Source organism: Canis lupus, chromosome 27 (genome assembly GCF_003254725.2).
Source record: "Canis lupus dingo isolate Sandy chromosome 27, ASM325472v2, whole genome shotgun sequence".
Classification (NCBI taxonomy): Eukaryota; Metazoa; Chordata; class Mammalia; order Carnivora; family Canidae; genus Canis; species Canis lupus.
The window spans coordinates 5,953,459-5,971,426 of NC_064269.1; the positions used below are offsets into that span (position 1 = coordinate 5,953,459).

At 43.4% G+C, this 17,968-nt stretch overlaps 1 protein-coding gene across 1 annotated transcript; it reads right to left on the reverse strand.

Annotated features, from left to right (window-relative positions):
* LOC112678177 (olfactory receptor 8S1-like) lies at positions 1 to 924 on the reverse strand. The gene has a single exon (XM_025477269.1). The coding sequence runs from the start codon at positions 922 to 924 to the stop codon at positions 1 to 3; it is 924 nt and encodes a 307-aa protein (XP_025333054.1).
* Between the last annotated feature and the right edge of the window lie 17,044 nt (positions 925 to 17,968).

Below are 17,968 nucleotides of genomic sequence, written 5' to 3' on the forward strand. Positions count from 1 at the left end.
TTAGAGATATTTCCCCAATGTCCTTCTCACAGCTGCCTTCACCTCTTTATTCTTCAGGCTGTAGATGAAAGGATTCAGTAAGGGTGTGACTGCACCGTACTGCAAGGACAGGAGCAAATCCAGGGAAGAATCGGTTGTGGGCATAAGGTAGCGAATCAAACCTGAGCCAAAGAACAGGGTCACTGTAATGAAGTGAGAGGAGCAGGTGGAGAAGGTCTTGCTTCTGCCTGAGGTGGAGCTGATGCTCAGGATGGTGGAGACGATACGGGCATAGGAGAAGGAGATTGGGAGGAAGGTCCCAAGCCCATGCAGTAAAATGGAGCAGATCAAGATGTCAACATTGATGGAAATATCTGAGCAAGAGAGAGGGAAGAGGGAAGGCAGCTCACAGATGTAATGGTGTATGGTTTGGGCCTCACAGAAGTCCAGGTTAATAGCCAAGAGCACAATGATAAATGCATGGAGACAGGCCAGACCCCATGAGATCAACACGAGCTTCACACAGAACTGGGTGCTCATCACCTGGCCATAGAGTAGTGGGTGGCAGATGGCAGCATAGCGGTCATAGGCCATCACTGAGAGCAGACAGGCTTCGGTCCCTGGTGTGATAAACGCAAAGAACACCTGGGTGAGGCAGCCCTCTACTGAGATGGTTCTCTTCTCAGACAGAAGGTCCTTCAGGAGCTTGGGCACAGTGACAGAAGAGAAGCAGAGGTCTAGGAAGGACAGGTTACTCAGGAAGAAGTACATGGGAGTGTGGAGGCGGGAATCAGCCCTGATCACCAGCAGCATCATCAGGTTCCCCATCACAGTCAGGAGGTAGATCCCCAGGAAGAGAACAAAGAGCACAGCTTCGATGTAGGGGTTGTCGGACAGCCCAAGGAGAATGAACTCCGTGATGGTGCTGTGGTTCCTCCAGGCCATTTGTGGAGGGGGTTTCCTTGGAGTAATAGAGAAATAGTGATGAGATCCCTCTCCTTCACGTCATCACTCCTCTTACCATACATGCTTCCCTGCTTCCCTACACTCTGTGCGGACATCTCAAGGCTGCCCTCACTGTCTATCAAGAGAAGTTTTTATCTTGTTTAGTTATTACTGATCTGGGTCTCAGTGTTTGCACAGTTCAGAGAATCTTCTTCTTTTTCCATAGGGATTTACTTGGAAAAATGAGTCTTGCTTGTTCACCTCCACATCCTTGCATTACATTCTATTGCATTCTTCCTAGCTTTTAGAAACCTAAAAATTCTTGCATGTATCTGCAGAGATCTTCTAAACTTTTTCCCTTCAAATTCTGAATGATAGTTTTTTGTTCAAAATCATCCAATATCTCCTTACCAGAGTTGACATCCATTCGGCAAAGTAGGCGCCTATCTTACATGGCTGATGAAAAAAAAATAAATTTCTTTTAAGGTCAGAGGAAAAAGTGAATGTAATATATATATATATATATATATATATATATATATATATATATAGTCTGGATTTTATCCATTTTTTAAACTGCTTCAAAAGTATAAATTATAATAATATCTATGGAAAGGGGTCTATGAAGGCAAAAGTACCTGGGGCCATTAAGTCATAATGTGTCACTGCTCTCTACTTCATTACGGGCATTTAAGTATAATAAGACTTTATTAAATATGCTTTCTTTCTTTCTTTTTAACTTAAAAAAGTTTTTAATTTAAATTTCAATTTATTAACATACATGTACTATTAGTTTCAGGGGTACAATGTAGTGATTCAACAGTTCCATATAATACCCAGTGCTCATCACAGCATGTGCCCTCCTTAATCCCCTCACCTATTTCACCCATCGCCCCACCTACCTCTCCTCTAGTAATCATCAGTTCATTCTCCATAATTAAGAATCTTTCTTGGTTTCTCTCTCTTTCTCTCATTTCCCTTTTGCTCATTTGTTTTGTTTCTAAAATCCATGTGTGATTAAAATCATTTCATATTTGACTTTCTTTGACTTATTTCAGTCACTCCGACTAGAAAGCATTATACTTTCTAGTTCCATCCGTGTTGTTGTAAATGTCAAGATTGTATTCTTTTTGATAGCTGATTAATATTCCATTCATCTGTATCACTTTTTCTTTATCTATTCATCAATTGATGGACACCTCGGCCACTTTCATGTCTTGGCTATTACAAATAATGCTGCTATAAACATAAAGGTGCAAGTATCCCCCTGGATTAGTGCTTTTGCATTCTTAGGGTAAGCAATTAGTAGTGTAATTGCTGGGTCATAGAGTAGTTCTATTTTTAACTTTCTGAAGAACCTCCATACAAATACGCTTTCTTAATGACTATCTCAATTGTTTCAAGGTAGTTCCATAAGATTGGAGAGGGAATTATTAGCCTTGGGATAAGGAAGTTTACCCCATTTTACCTGTGAGCAGTCTCATATTAAGGGATATTTGCAATGTCATATAACAACAAGTAGAAGAAAGAGGAAATACATGCCATTATTTTTCTAATTACAATCCAATGTCTAGGCTTAGTCCACATCATGAGGAACAATTTTCTTACCTGGACCTTAAAATTCTTCCTCATCTGCCCTTAAACTTTTGGCCATTTTGGCTGCTTTTGATACCAGAAAGGTCCGTTTGTTTCTGTCTTTGCTCACCTTCTCCTCTATATGTCCTCCTCTTAATTCCAGAGATGCAGACTCTCATGGGCCTTCCAATGTCACCTATAGCCCTGCTCAATTCCTTATAGCCTGACCCCACTTCTCCCTCCTTGAACTCCCAGCTCTCTGTTCAAATCATGGGACCACTGGCTCTCAGGTGCCTTATGTGATGGTCTGATTCTGTGTCTGGCTCATGGGGGACATCTATCTGGGTTTTCCCCTCCTGATTGTGAGCTCCATGAGAACAGAGCCACAACTGGACAAGCACAGTCACAAACCAGCATATCTCTGGTTCTGTCCCACCCATTAGCTTCTGATTACCTCTCCAATTGTCCAATTGAGGCATCTCCTGTGTTCCTCAGAGACCTCTTGACAGTGCTTAGCACCATTTCATCCCTTCCTCCAGGAGCCCCCAGGTCACAGGCGCCTGGAGGGAGCACGGTGGTCCTTGCTGTCTGCCACTCTTGTCAGGCCTCCCACTCAACAAGATCGGAGGCCACAGCTGCTGATTTTCAAGGTTGTCATCATCTGCACAGACCTCACCAGCTCATGCTGCTGCCATCATGTCTCTCCTGCTCTCATACTGGTAGACTCAAGGGAACTGTGGTCACCATTGCAAGAATGTGCTTGTGTTCTTGTTGTGGACATGTTATTCCTCTATTGCACCCTTAGGGGCAGAGGCAAGAGGGTTATTTTATACAACATTTTGGGATCCTCTTGCTCCAGATTTCAGCTGTGTAACCAGGAGGAGCAGATGGTGAGCCATTTAGGTGAATGAGGATACTAAGATTCATTTTGACCCCTAAGTTCTTGGACTATATAGGGAGTCACTGTCCTATGAGAAGATTCCTTCCTCAGTTGGATGTTTAAAGCTAACGTATCAGTATTCTTTTTTGTTTGTCAGTCCACAGTCTGATTCCACAGTAGGCTTCTGTCCTCAAAGAACTACTTAATCACACCAACCCAGAGAACCCTGCTTCTGACCCTTTGGGCTTTGCTGGCAATGTATGACCAGGTGCTAAGTTATATTAAGGAAAGCCTAACTTCTGATCCTATTAACAAATCCACTAGTCCCACCTCAGTCCATCTTAGCCCTGAGTCTAGGTTACCTGTGTGCCTGGACAGATAGTGAGATGTTCACTGTTACGTGCCTGCAGGACATTAGCTTTGTTCCAGTGATGTGAAGCATAACTGGCTGGAGAAGTTACTTTTGAGAATCCTGCATGGATAAAATTGCAGATACTGCTGAGAGCAAACTCTGGGTGAATCTATGAAATCCACATAACATGATATGATAAATGGAAGCCATTCTTTTTAAAGATTCGTGTATTTCAAATATTTATGGATATGTCTACCTTGAAAATGACTTCCTTTCTTCCACTGACACTCACAAGGGGCACCGGGCTACAGTGCCCACAGGGGGTTCAAGTTGTCATCTGAAGAACACTGTAGTAGTTGTGCAAAATCCTTTTCTGTCCTGACATAGGTCGTATTATGTATAAACAAAGATACCAGTTACTTCTCTCATGTGATTTTCAGGTTGCTCACAGAATGGAATCTTCCTTCCCATCACCATTTTTTGAACAATACTTCAAATCGGTGCCTGAGATTTCTTTAGTGACCAGGGACAATTCTTAGCATTTACATCCTGGATCAATTAAGCATGAAAATAAAACACTTGCAGTCACCCTTCTGAAGGGAAGATATTGGCTTCATTTAATCCTGAGCTATACCAGACCTATGCCAGAGGCAGAACATGGATTGTGAGCAGGAGAGGATTGAGGGAAAGTAGGGAGACTGGTGATGGAAGGGTGGGAGCTGTTAAAGGAGGGGATTTTAGCAGTGTCTTCGATGAACACTTGTGTCATTATTTTGTCACCTGGGACACTTCACATTCATCGGACACCTGGATATTTGCTCAATTTCTCTTACAAAGCTATATGGCAGGATATTGGGTATGATTTTGTGGCTTTCAGGAAGTTAACTAAGGTCAGCATCTTCTCCAATGGAGCTGCTAATATAGCAAATCACAGATTTATTTTTCAGACTTAAGGATGAAGCCCAAATTTGAGAACAACTCTGCTGGAGCATGATCACCCAATCTTGCCCAAAGAGAAAGCTATTTGACAGCCAGTTTCCATTAAGAGGGAGTGTTTGGTGTGTGGAAAACTTACCTGGACACTGGCTGTTCAAAGCTGTCTTTGGAATGAAGAAATGCCTGAAGGTTGTGTGCTGAAGGTCAGGCTAGACAAGGTGGCTCTAGGGAACCTATGAGCTGGTCTGTGGCAAACAGACCCTAAGTGCTAGGTTCATGGGGTGAAATCTGTTTCGGGGAGAAGCGTATCAGCACTGGAGCAGGTGGTACCTTTGACAAACTTGATTCACTTGAAGTGATTATCAGAGCTGTCTTCTCCTCTCGTCTCTCATACTATTCACAGTGTCTCACGGTGACCAGTTCTCAGGTGACTTGAATATCAAGGAAAGGAAGTCTACTGTGCTTCTACTCTGTACTGGGCAAGCAGGAAAACAGGTGGCTCTGATAGTGTGATCCGCATTTCTGATTGTCCTCTTTCATTGCAGGCGTCAGTCTTTTTCAGCCCTTTGGGATCTGATCCCAAAGATTCTCTGAACCCATGAGAAGATTGATGCCTAGACTTTAAAGTGTACTGTCTTCGGTGAGGCAGGGAGGGAGAGAAAGTGGCCAAGGCAGCTGGTACAAAAGCACCAATTGAAACATACAGAGAACATCCCAGGCAGAAAAATTCGAGTACCACCAGAATCACAGAAAAGATATTACCATTCTCCTGGCTTTTCTTGGAGGAGGCAACTCCACGTGTTCTGTCTTCACCATCAGGACCAGACACTTGGTAGGTAATCCCAATAAGGGAAGCCCTGTCACAAGCACCTCTTTACAGAGCACATAGCCTGTTCCCTTGGCTGTCAGTGAGTGAAGGAAGTTAGCATAGGGGAGGCTCTGGAAGCACTGGATCTATCAGAGCATCAGGATTATTTTCCAGAACATCTAAATAGAGAGGTCATTCTGCAATTTGGGCCACTCTATGGAAGGTCAAGGACAATATTTCCAAACAGCTCATATTCTGAACAACAGACACACATTTCATGAATACCTTCTCTCCTGATCTCAGGGGCAGTAGTGTGCTAGGTCTTGCTTTATGCTCTCTGTGCTTCTGAATGCTCTTCTCAGAGTGTCACTTAAAGAAGGAAGAATCCACCAGAACGAATAGAAAGGCTGCCTGGCTTAGGCAGCCATGGGGTGTTGTGGGCCCCAGGGGAAGCTGGGCTGCTGCCCTGTAATCCCTGAAGTCCCAGCCTGAAGCTGAGCTCTGGACTCAGTAACCACAGCTTGCTATAACTAGAAAGGTAAATGTAGTCTGAGGTACAGGAGTTCTCTCCAGGGTGATATTTCAATTATCTGAATTAAAGCAATTATTTATAGTCTAAGAGAGGACAGCTGGAGGCCAGAACACCTGTGCCTTCCTGCCTGTAGCCCTTTGTTTCTCTTGGGCCCTGTAAATTTCATTCCTTGAGTAAGGTTAAATTCAGACCTGAAATCCTGACTGCTTAATATGTGGCAGCCCCTCAGCTAATGAAAATCTCACTTTTAGGAAGCTAGAGGTACTCCTTGTAATAAGGGCCATTTTAGTGTGATTTTTGGTATTTGGAAAGCTTTGATCCTTGGCTGGCACTGCATCCGTAAAATATGAGTGTAAGCAAGGTAAGAGGCTGTTCAGGACTTGACATGAATAGGTGAGCAGTGGAATAGCTGCTGGAGCCCTAGAGCACTTTGGCTCAGCCTGGAAGGGATAGGACAAGGGTCTTATGTGGTGGAGGACATCTTTTGAGCCCCCACTGAACATGGAGGAGGTCCTCTTTAATATATAATATATATATATATATATTATATAATAAATGGCATGATCTTTTTTTATTGGAGAGATCTGCCAAACAGATGAAGGCAGCCCAGTGGTCATCTTACACTTCCTACTTTGGCTAAGAAAGATCAACTGGAACCCAGGTTCCTCCGGGCAACTTTATATTCTCATCCCTCAAAAGGGTGGGGGGGAAACTTCCAACCATTTCCTTCAGGCACTTCTAGTCTGTTAGAGATCAAGCCCCTCAGGTGTAACTTTTTGTTTTCCATAAAGAAAATTTCTTTACATTTTTTGAGGTCTTCATTTGTTACTTGCATTCTAAGTTCTTTCAAGGCCATCAGACCAGCTTCTGTATGGATTGCCTGATGTCAGCCCCACAGAGGTCATCTTCAGCCATGATCAAGTCATCCAGGGTTACATCGTCAGCCAACATCACCCTGCTTGTGGAATCTGACAGATGTACTTCTAGTCCTTTTTGGGGCAAGGGTAGTTCAATTATCCTGTCCATGAAACCTGGTCTGACAAGCACTGGATCCAAAGTTTTTGTTTAGTTTGTGACAGAGACATTTTCTTCTTTTTTTTTTTTTTGTAAAATAAATTTATTTTTTATTGGTGTTCAATTTGCCAACATACAGAATAACACCCAGTGCTCATCCCATCAAGTGCTCCCCTCAGTGCCCATCACCCAGTCACTCCCACATCCTGCCCACCTCTCCTTCCACCACGCCTAGTTCGTTTTCCAGAGTTAGGAGTCTCTCATGTTCTGTCTCCCTTTCTGATATTTCCCACTCATTTTTTCTTCTTTCCCCTTCATTCCCATTCACTATTTTTTATATTCCCCGAATGAATGAGACCATATAATGTTTGTCCTTCTCCGATTGACTTATTTCACTCAGCATAATCCCTCCAGTTTCATCCCCGTCGAAGCAAATGGTGGTATTTGTCGTTTTTAATGGCTGAGGAATATTCCATTGTATACACAGACCACATCTTCTTTTTTTTTTTTAATTTATTTTTTATTGGTGTTCAATTTACTAACATACAGAATAACACCCAGTGCCCGTCACCCATTCACTCCCACCCCCCGCCCTCCTCCCCTTCTACCACCCCTAGTTCGTTTCCCAGAGTTAGCAGTCTTTACGTTCTGTCTCCCTTTCTGATATTTCCCACACATTTCTTCTCCCTTCCCTTATATTCCCTTTCACTATTATTTATATTCCCCAAATGAATGGGAACATATAATGTTTGTCCTTCTCCGACTGACTTACTTCACTCAGCATAATACCCTCCAGTTCCATCCACGTTGAAGCAAATGGTGGGTATTTGTCATTTCTAATAGCTGAGTAATATTCCATTGTATACATAAACCACATCTTCTTTATCCATTCATCTTTCGTTGGACACCGAGGCTCCTTCCACAGTTTGGCTATCGTGGCCATTGCTGCTATAAACATCGGGGTGCAGGTGTCCCGGCGTTTCATTGCATTTGTATCTTTGGGGTAAATCCCCAACAGTGCAATTGCTGGGTCGTAGGGCAGGTATATTTTTAACTGTTTGAGGAACCTCTACACAGTTTTCCAGAGTGGCTGCACCAGTTCACATTCCCACCAACAGTGTCAGAGGGTTCCCTTTTCTCCGCATCCTCTCCAACATTTGTGGTTTCCTGCCTTGTTAATTTTCCCCATTCTCACTGGTGTGAGGTGGTATCTCATTGTGGTTTTGATTTGTATTTCCCTGATGGCAAGTGATGCAGAGCATTTTCTCATGTGCATGTTGGCCATGTCTATGTCTTCCTCTGTGAGATTTCTCTTCATGTCTTTTGCCCATTTCATGATTGGATTGTTTGTTTCTTTGCTGTTGAGTTTAAGAAGTTCTTTATAGATCTTGGAAACTAGCCCTTTATCTGATACGTCATTTGCAAATCTCTTCTCCCATTTTGTAGGCTTTCAGTTTAGTTTTGTTGACTGTATCCTTTGCTGTGCAAAAGCTTCTTATCTTGATGAAGTCCCAATAGTTCATTTTTGCTTTTGTTTCTTTTGCCTTCGTGGATGTATCTTGCAAGAAGTTACTGTGGCTGAGTTCTAAAAGGGTGTTCCCTGTGTTCTCCTCTAGGATTTTGATGGAATCTTGTCTCACATTTAGATCTTTCATCCATTTTGAGTTTATCTTTGTGTATGGTGCAAGAGAGTGGTCTAGTTTCATTCTTCTGCATGTGGATGTCCAATGTTCCCAGCACCATTTATTGAAGAGACTGTCTTTCTTCCAGTGGATCGTCTTTCCTGCTTTGTCGAATATTAGTTGACCATAAATTTGAGGGTCCACTTCTGGGTTCTCTATTCTGTTCCATTGATCTATGTGTCTGTTTTTGTGCCAGTACCACACTGTCTTGATGACCACAGCTTTGTAGTACAACCTGAAATCTGGCATTGTGATGCCCCCAGATATGGTTTTCTTTTTTAAAATTCCCCTGGCTGGGATCCCTGGGTGGCGCAGCGGTTTGGCGCCTGCCTTTGGCCCAGGGCGCGATCCTGGAGACCCGGGATCAAATCCCACATCGGGCTCCCGGTGCATGGAGCCTGCTTCTCCCTCTGCCTGTGTCTCTGCCTCTCTCTCTTTCTCTCTGTGGCTATCATAAAAAAAAAAAAATTCCCCTGGCTATTCGGGGTCTTTTCTGATTCCACACAAATCTTAAAATAATTTGTTCTAACTCTCTGAAGAAAGTCCATGGTATTTTGATAGGGATTGCATTAAACGTGTATATTGCCCTGGGTAGCATTGACATTTTCACAATATTAATTCTTCCAATCCATGAGCATGGAATATTTTTCCATCTCTTTGTGTCTTCCTCAATTTCTTTCAGAAGTGTTCTATAGTTTTGAGGGTATAGATCCTTTACCTCTTTGGTTAGGTTTATTCCTAGGTATCTTATGCTTTTGGGTGCAATTGTAAATGGGATTGACTCCTTAATTTCTCTTTCTTCAGTCTCAGTGTATAGAAATGCCACTGGTTTCTGGGCATTGATTTTGTATCCTGCCACGCTACCAAATTGCTGTATGAGTTCTAACAATCTTGGGGTTGAGTCTTTTGGGTTTTCTATGTAGAGTATCATGTCATCGGCGAAGAGGGAGAGTTTGACTTCTTTGCCAATTTGAATGCCTTTAATGTCTTTTTGTTGTCTGATTGCTGAAGCTAGGACTTCCAGTAGTATGTTGAATAGCAGTGGTGAGAGTGGACATCCCTGTCTTGTTCCTGATCTTAGGGGAAAGACTCCCCGTGCTTCCCCATTGAGAATGATATTTGCTGTGGGCTTTTCATAGATGGCTTTTAAGATGTCAAGGAATGTTCCCTCTATCCCTACACTCTGAAGAGTTTTGATCAGGAATGGATGTTGTATTTTGTCAAATGCTTTCTCGGCATCTAATGAGAGGATCATATGGTTCTTGTTTTTTCTCTTGCTGATATGATGGATCACATTGATTGTTTTAAGAGTGTTGAACCAGCCTTGTGTCCCGGGGATAAATCCTACTTGGTCATAGTGAATAATTTTCTTAATGTATTGTTGTATCCTATTGGCTAGTATCTTGTTGAGAATTTTTGCATCCATGTTCATCAGGGATATTGGTCTGTAATTCTCCTTTTTTGGTTGGGTCTTTGTCTGGTTTTGGAATTAAGGTGATGCTGGCCTCATAGAACAAATTTTTTTTTAAAGATTTTTATTTATTTATGATAGACACACACACACACACACACACACACACACACACACACACACAGGCAGAGACACAGGCAGAGAGAGAAGCAGGCTCCATGCCGGGAGCCCGATGTAGGACTTGATTCCGGGACTCCAGTATCGTGCCCTGGGCCAAAGGCAGGCGTCAAACCACTGAGCCACCCAGGGATCCCTTATAGAATGAATTTGGAAGTACTCCATCTCTTTCTATCTTTCCAAACAGCTTTGCTAGAATCGGTATGGTTTCTTTTTTAAACGTTTGATAGAATTCCCCAGGGAAGCCATCTGGCCCTGGACTCTTGTGTCTTGGGAGGTTTTTGATGACTGCTTCAATTTCCTCCCTGGTTATTGGCCTGTTAAGGTTTTCTATTTCTTCCTTCTCCGGTTTTGGTAGTTTGTGGTTTTCCAGAATTGTGTCAATTTCTTCTAGATTGCCTAATTTATTGGCGTATAGCTGTTCATAATATGTTTTTAAAATCGTTTGTATTTCCTTGGTGTTGGTAGTGATCTCTCCTTTCTCATTCATGATTTTATTAATTTGAGTCTTCTCTCTCTTCTTTTTAATAAGGCTGGCTAATGGTTTATCTATCTTATAATTCTTTCAAAGAACCAACTCCTGGTTTTGTTGATCTGTTCCTCAGTTCTTCTGGTCTCGATTTCATTGAGTTCTGCTCGAATCTTAATGAACTCTCTTCTTCTGCTGGGTGTAGGGTCCATCTCTGTTTTTTCTCTAGCTCCTTTATGTGTAAGGTTAGCTTTTGTATTTGAGTTCTTCCCAGTTTTTGAATGGATGCTTGTATTGCGATGTATTTCCCCCTCAGGACTGCTTTGCTGCATCCCAAAGATTTTGAACGGTTGTATCCTCATTCTCATTAGTTTCCATGAATCTTTTTAATTCTTCCTTAATTTCCTGGTTGACCCTTTCATCTTTTAGCAGGATGGTCCTTAACCTCCACGTGTTTGAGGTCCTTCCAAACTTCTTGTTGTGATTTAGTTCTAATTTCAAGGCATTATGGTCTGAGAATATGCAGGGGACGATCCCAATCTTTTGGTATCGGTTCAGACCCGATTTGTGATCCACTATGTGGTCTATTCTGGAGAAAGTTCCATGTGCACTTGAGAAGAAAGTGTATTCAGTTGAGTTTGGATGTAAAGTTCTGTAGATATCTGTGAAATCCATCTGGTCCAGTGTATCATTTAAAGCTCTTGTTTCTTTGGAGTTGTTGTGCTTAGAAGACCTATTGAGGGTAGAAAGAGCTAGATTGAAGTCACCAAGTATAAGTGTATTATTATCTAAGTATTTCTTCACTTTGGTTATTAATTGATTTGAATATTTGGGAGCTCCCACATTCGGGGCATATATATTGAGGATTAAGTCCTCTTGTTGGATAGATCCTTTAAGTATGATATAGTGTCCCTCTTCATCTCTCACTACAGTTATCGAGGTAAATTTTAGTTTATCTGATATAAGGATGGCTACCCCTGCTTTCTTTTGAGGACCATTTGAATGGTAAATGGTTCTCCAACCTTTTACTTTCAGGCTGTAGGTGTCCTTCTGTCTAAAATGAGTCTCTTGTAGACAGCAAATAGATGGGTCCTGTTTTTTTATCCAGTCTGAAACTCTGCGCCTTTTGATGGGGTCATTAAGCCCGTTCACATTCAGAGTTACTATTGACAGATATGAGTTTAGTGTCATCGTGATATCTATTCAGTCCTTGTTTTTGTGCATTGTTCCACTGAACTTCTTCTTAAAGGGGAATTTTAAGAGTCCCCCTTAAAATTTCTTGTAGAGCTGGTTTGGAGATCACATATTCTTTCAGTTCCTGCCTGTCTTGGAAGCTCTTTATCTCTCCTTCCATTTTGAATGAGAGCCTTGCTGGATAAAGTATTCTTGGTTGCATGTTCTTCTCATTTAGGACCCTGAATATATCCTGCCAGCCCTTTCTCTTTCTGGCCTGCCAGGTCTCTGTGGAGAGGTCTGCTGTTACCCTAATACTCCTCCCCATAAAAGTCAGGGATTTCTTGTCTCTTGCTGCTTTAAGGATCTTCTCTTTATCTTTGGAATTTGCAAGCTTCACTATTAAATGTCGAGGTGTTGAACGGTTTTTATTGATTATAGGGGGGGATCTCTCTATTTCCTGGATCTGAATGCCTGTTTCCCTTCCCAGATTAGGAAAGTTTTCGGCTAGGATTTGTTCAAATACATATTCTGGCCCTCTGTCCCTTTCGGCGCCCTCGGTAACCCCAATTAAACGTAGGTTTTTCTTCCTCAGGCTGTCGTTTATTTCCCTTAATCTATCTTCACGGTCTTTTAATTGTTTGTCTCTTTTTTCCTCAGTTTCCCTCTTTGCCATCAACTTGTCTTCTATGTCACTCACTCGTTCTTCCACCTCGTTAACCCTCGTCGTTAGGACTTCTAGTTTGGATTGCATCTCATTCAATTGATTTTTAATTTCTGCCTGATTGGATCTAAATTCTGAAGTCATGAAGTCTCTTGAGTCCTTTATGCTTTTTTCCAGAGCCACCAGTAGCTGTATAATAGTGCTTCTGAATTGGCTTTCTGACATTGAATTGTAATTCAAATTTTGTAACTCTGTGGGAGAGGGGACTGTTTCTGATTCTTTCTTTTGAGGTGAGGTTTTCCTTCTAGTCATTTTGCTCAGTGTAGAGAGGCCAAAAAAAAGTTGTATTGGGAAAAGGAGCAAAAGAGAGGAGAGAAAGAAGGAAAGAAAAGAGAAAATGAAAAAAGGAAGAAAAAAGGAAAAAGGAGAAGAAAAAGAGAAAGAAAAAGAAAGAAAGGGGAAGAAAAAGGGTAGGGGAATCAATCAGAAATAAAAAAAAAAAAAACACGGGGGAGTATCTTCTGATTCTGTGTACTTTAAGTCCCTTGACTTCCCCTGGAACTTGTCCTTCTAGCTGGTCTTCTGGGGGAGGGGCCTGTTGTGCTGATTTTCAGGTGTTAGCAGTTGGGGGAGCTGCTGTGCCCCTGCCTGGTGCAGGGCTCAGTGGGGGCTGTTTACCCCGTGAAGCCCCAGGCGGAACAACCCCAGTGCCGGGGCCAGCTCTGGAGCCCTGGAGTCAGCCCCCACAGTAACTCCGGAGCTCTCTGTCTGCAGGGCCTGGAGGCTCCGGGTGGGGCCGCTGATCTGCTCAGCTGGGGCAGGAGCGTCCTCGCTGTCCTGGGCCCTCCCGGCCTCTGCCTGTCCCGGGGGAGGCCGGATCCTGGGCTGTGTCCCGGCGCCCTGTGCTCCGGGGCCTACGCTGGTGGATTCGCGCTCCCGCCCCGCAGCCCCCTCCGTGGAGCCGCCCCCGAGGCCCCCGAGCTGCTCCCGCCCCGCAGCCCCCTCCGCGGAGCCGCCGCCCGAGCCCCTCCGAGCTGCTCCGGGTCCCGCCGTGCGCGCTGCAGCCCTTAGGGAGCTCGGCGCACTCTCCCGGGGCGCAGGTGCCGGTTAGTGTCCCCGGGAGCCCGAGGGCATCCCCGCCCTCCTGGGTCCTGCTCCACCTCCCTGCGAGCCCCTTTCCGCCCGGGAAGGTCGGTGCAGCTCCTGCTTCTCCGGGACGGGGCTCTCCTGTCCTGGGGACACTCGCCCCGGCCTCAGCCCGGCTCCTCGCGGGGCCCCTCCCCCTTGGAGGCCTTTTGTTTCTTTATTTCTTTTTCACCGTCTTCCTACCTTGATAGAAGCGCGAACTCTTCTCACTGTAGCATTCCAGCTGGTCTCTCTTTAAATCCCAGGCTGAATTCGTAGATTTTCAGGATGATTTGAAGGTTATCTAGGTAATTTGGTGGGGACAGGTGATTTGGGGACCCTACTCTTCTGCCATCTTGCCCCTCCTCCCACTTAGGCCACATCTTCTTTATTCATTCAGCTTTTGATGGACACTGAGGCTCCTTCCAGAGTTTGGCTATTATGGACACTGCTGCGGTGAACATTGGGATGCAGGTGTCCTGCTGTTTCACTGCATCAGTATCTTTGGGGTAAATCCCCAGCACTGCAATTGCTGGGTCATAGGGCATGTTGAATAGCAGTGGTGAGTGGTCATCCCTGTTGTGTTCCTGATCTTACGGGAAAGGCTCCCAGTGTTTCCACATTGAGAATGATATTTGCTGTGGGCTTTTCATAGATGGATTTTAAGATGCTGAGGAATGTTCCCTCTATCCCTCCACTCTGAAGAGTTTTGATCAGGAATGAATGGATGGATTTGTCAAATGCTTTCTCTGCCTCTATTGAGAGGATCATATGGTTCTTGTTTTTCTCTTGCTTGTATGATCTATCACATCGATTGCTTTATGAGTGTTGAACCAGACTTGCATTCCGGGGATAAATCCCACTTGATCATGGTGAATAATCCTAATGTACTGTTGTATCCTATTGGCTAGTATCTTGTTGAGAATTTTTGCATCCATGTTCATCAGGGATATTGGTCTGTAATTCTCCTTTTTGGTGGGGTCTTTGTCTGGTTTTGGAATTAAGGTGATGCTGGCCTCATAGAACGAGTTTGGAAGTACTCCATCTCTTTCTATCTTTCCGAACAGCTTTAGTAGAATCGGTATGGTTTCTTTTTTAAACGTTTGATAGAATTCCCCAGGGAAGCCATCTGGCCCTGGACTCTGGTGTCTTGGGAGGTTTTTGATGACTGCTTCAATTTCCTCCCTGGTTATTGGCCTGTTCAGGTTTTCTGTTTCTTCCTGTTCCAGTTTTGGTAGTTTGTGGTTTTCCAGAAATGCATCCATTTCTTCTAGATTGCCTAATTTATTGGCGTATAGTTGTTCATAATATGTTTTTAAAATCGTTTGTATTTCCTTGGTATTGGTGGTGATCTCTTTTATTTCATTCATGATTTTATTAATTTGAGTCTTTTTTTTAATAAGGCTGGCTAATGGTTTATCTATCTTATAATTCTTTCAAAGAACCAACTCCTGGTTTTGTTGATCTGTTCCACAGTTCTTCTGGTCTCTATTTCACAGAGTTCTGTTCGAATCTTTATTAACTCTCTTCTTCTGCTGGGTGTAGGTTTTATTTGCTGTTCTTTCTCCAGTTCCTTTAGGTGTAAGGTTAGTATGTGTATTTGAGTTCTTTCCAGTTTTTTAGGGGTGCTTGTATTGCGATGTATTTCCCGTTCAGGACTGCTTTTGCTGTATCCAAAGATTTTGACCAGTTGTATCTTCATTTTCATTAGTTTCCATGAATCTTTTTAATTTTTCTCTAATTTCCTGGTTGACCACTTCATCTTTTAGCAGGGTGGTCTTTAACCTCCAATCCAAATTTGAATTTCTTCCAAATTTCTTCTTGTGATTGCATTCTAGTTTCAAAGCATTGTGGTCTGAAAATATGCAGGGGACAATCCCAGTATTTTGGTATCAGTTAAGACCTGATTTGTGCCCTAGTATGTGGTCTATTCTGGAGAAAGTTCCATGTGCACTTGAGAAGAATGTGTATTCAGTTGTGTTTGAATGTAAAGTTCTGTAAATATCTGTGAAATCCATCTGGTCCAGTGTATCATTTAAAGCTCTTGTTTCTTTGGAGATGTTGTGCTTAGAAGATCTGTCATTTACAGAAAGCACCGTGTTGAAGTCTCCCAGTATAAGTGTATTATTATCTAAGTATGTCTTTACTTTGGTTATTAATTGATTGATATACTTGGCAGCTCCCACATTAGGAGCATAAATATTCATGATTGTTAGTTCTTCTTGTTGGATAGACCCTTTAAGTGTGATATAGTGTCCCTTTTCATTGTTACTACAGTGTTTGGGATAAACTTTAATTTACCTGATATGAGGATGGCTACTCCAGGTTTCTTTTGAGGACCATTTGAATGGTAAATGATTCTGCAACCTTTCATTTTCATGCTGGAGGTGTCCTTAGGTCTAAAATGAGTCTCTTGTAGACAGCAAATAGATGGGTCTTGCTTTTTTATACAGTCCAAAACCGTGCATCTTGTGATAGAATCATTTAGCCCATTCACACTCAGAGTAACTATTGAAAGATATGAATTTAGTGTCGTTGTAATACCTACTCAGTCCCTGTTTTGTGGATTATTTCTTTGGGCTTCCTCTTTCTTTTACAGAATCCTCTTAATATTTCTTGCAGAGCTGGTTTGGTGGTCACATATTCTTTCAGTGTCTGCCTATCTTGCAAGCTATTTATCTCTCCTTCTATTCTGAATGAAAGCCTTGCTGGATAAAATATTCTTGGCTGCATGTTCTTCTCATTTAGGACCCTGAATATATCCTGCCAGCCCTTTCTGCCCTGCCAGGTCTCTGTGGAGAGGGCTGTTGTTAATCTAATATTTCTCCCCATATAAGTTACAGATCTCTTGTCTCTTGCTGCTTTAAGGATTTTCTCTTTATCTTTGGAATTTGCAAGTTTCACTATTAAATGTCGGGGTGTTGAATGGTTTTTATTGATTTCAGGGGGAATCTCTCTATCTCCTGGATCTGAATGCCTATTTCCCTCCTCAAGTTAGGGAAGTTCTCAGCTATGATTTGTTCAAATACACTTTCTGGTCCTCTGTCCCTTTCAGCGCCCTCTGGAACCCCAATTAAATGTAGATTTTTCCTTCTGAGGCTGTCATTTATTTCCCTTAACCTTTCCTCATGATCTTTTAATTGTTTTTCTTTTTCCTCAGCTTCCTTCCTTGCCATCAACTTGTCTTCTATGTCACTTCCTCTTTCTTCTACCTCATTAACCCTCATCATTAGGACATCTAGTTTGGATTGCATCTCCATTAATTGATTTTTAATTTTGGCCTGATTAGATCTAAATTCTGTAGTCATGAAGTCTCTTGAATCTTTTATGCTTTTTTCAGAGCTATCAGTAGATTTATAATTGTGCTTCTGAATTGGCTTTCTGACATTCAATTGTAATCCAAATTCTGTAACTCTGTGGGAGAGAGGACTGTTTCTGATTCTTTCTTTTGTGGTGAGTTCTTCTTTCTAGTCATTTTGCTTCATGCAGAGTGGCTAAAAACGAGTTGTAATGGAAAAAGGATGAAAAAAAAGAGAGAAAAACAAACAAACAAAAAAAAGGAAGGGTATCCTCTGATTCTACATATTGTAAGTCCCTTGACTTCCCTGGAGCTTTCCAGCGTTGCTCGGTCAAGAACTTGCTCTTCCCCTGTCCTTCCAGTTTGTCTTCTGGGGGAGGGGCCTGCTGTGCTGATTCTCAGGTGTGTGCACCTGGAGGAGATGCCCGTCCCCCGCCAGGTGCTGGGCTCAGTGGGGGTTGTTTACCCCGTGAGGCCCCTGCTCCCTGGCAGCCCTGCTCCCTCCCAGGCACAAGGTGACACCAGGAGGAACAACAGTGGCGGTGGCCAGCTCTCCAGCCCTGGAGTCAGCTCCCGTGGGAACTACCACAGCTCCCAGTCCACACTGGCCAGGATGCTCCCAGGCGGGGGCACTGACCTGCACAGCTCAAGGGTGCTCGGTGGCAGGAGCGTCCTTGATGTTCTGTGTCCTCCTGGCCTCCACCTGTCCTAAGGGGAGTGCAGGATTCTGGGCTGAATCTACTGGAACCTTGGGTTCCGGGGCCTGCACTGCTGGAATCATGCTCCCAGGGCGCGCAGCCTCCTCTGCCCGGAGCCGCTGCCCGAGCTGTTCCTGGGCCTGCTGGCACACACTGCAGCCCTTTAGGGAGCTTGGCAGCGTGGTGTGGCGCACTCTCCCCTGGGGATCAGGTCCTCTGTTAGTGCCCCCGGGAGCCTGAGGGCATCCCC

What these genes read in the sequence shown, in the direction of transcription:
- LOC112678177 (XM_025477269.1), bottom strand. Translation starts at nt 924, where the DNA reads ATGGCCTGGAGGAACCACAGCACCATCACGGAGTTCATTCTCCTTGGG.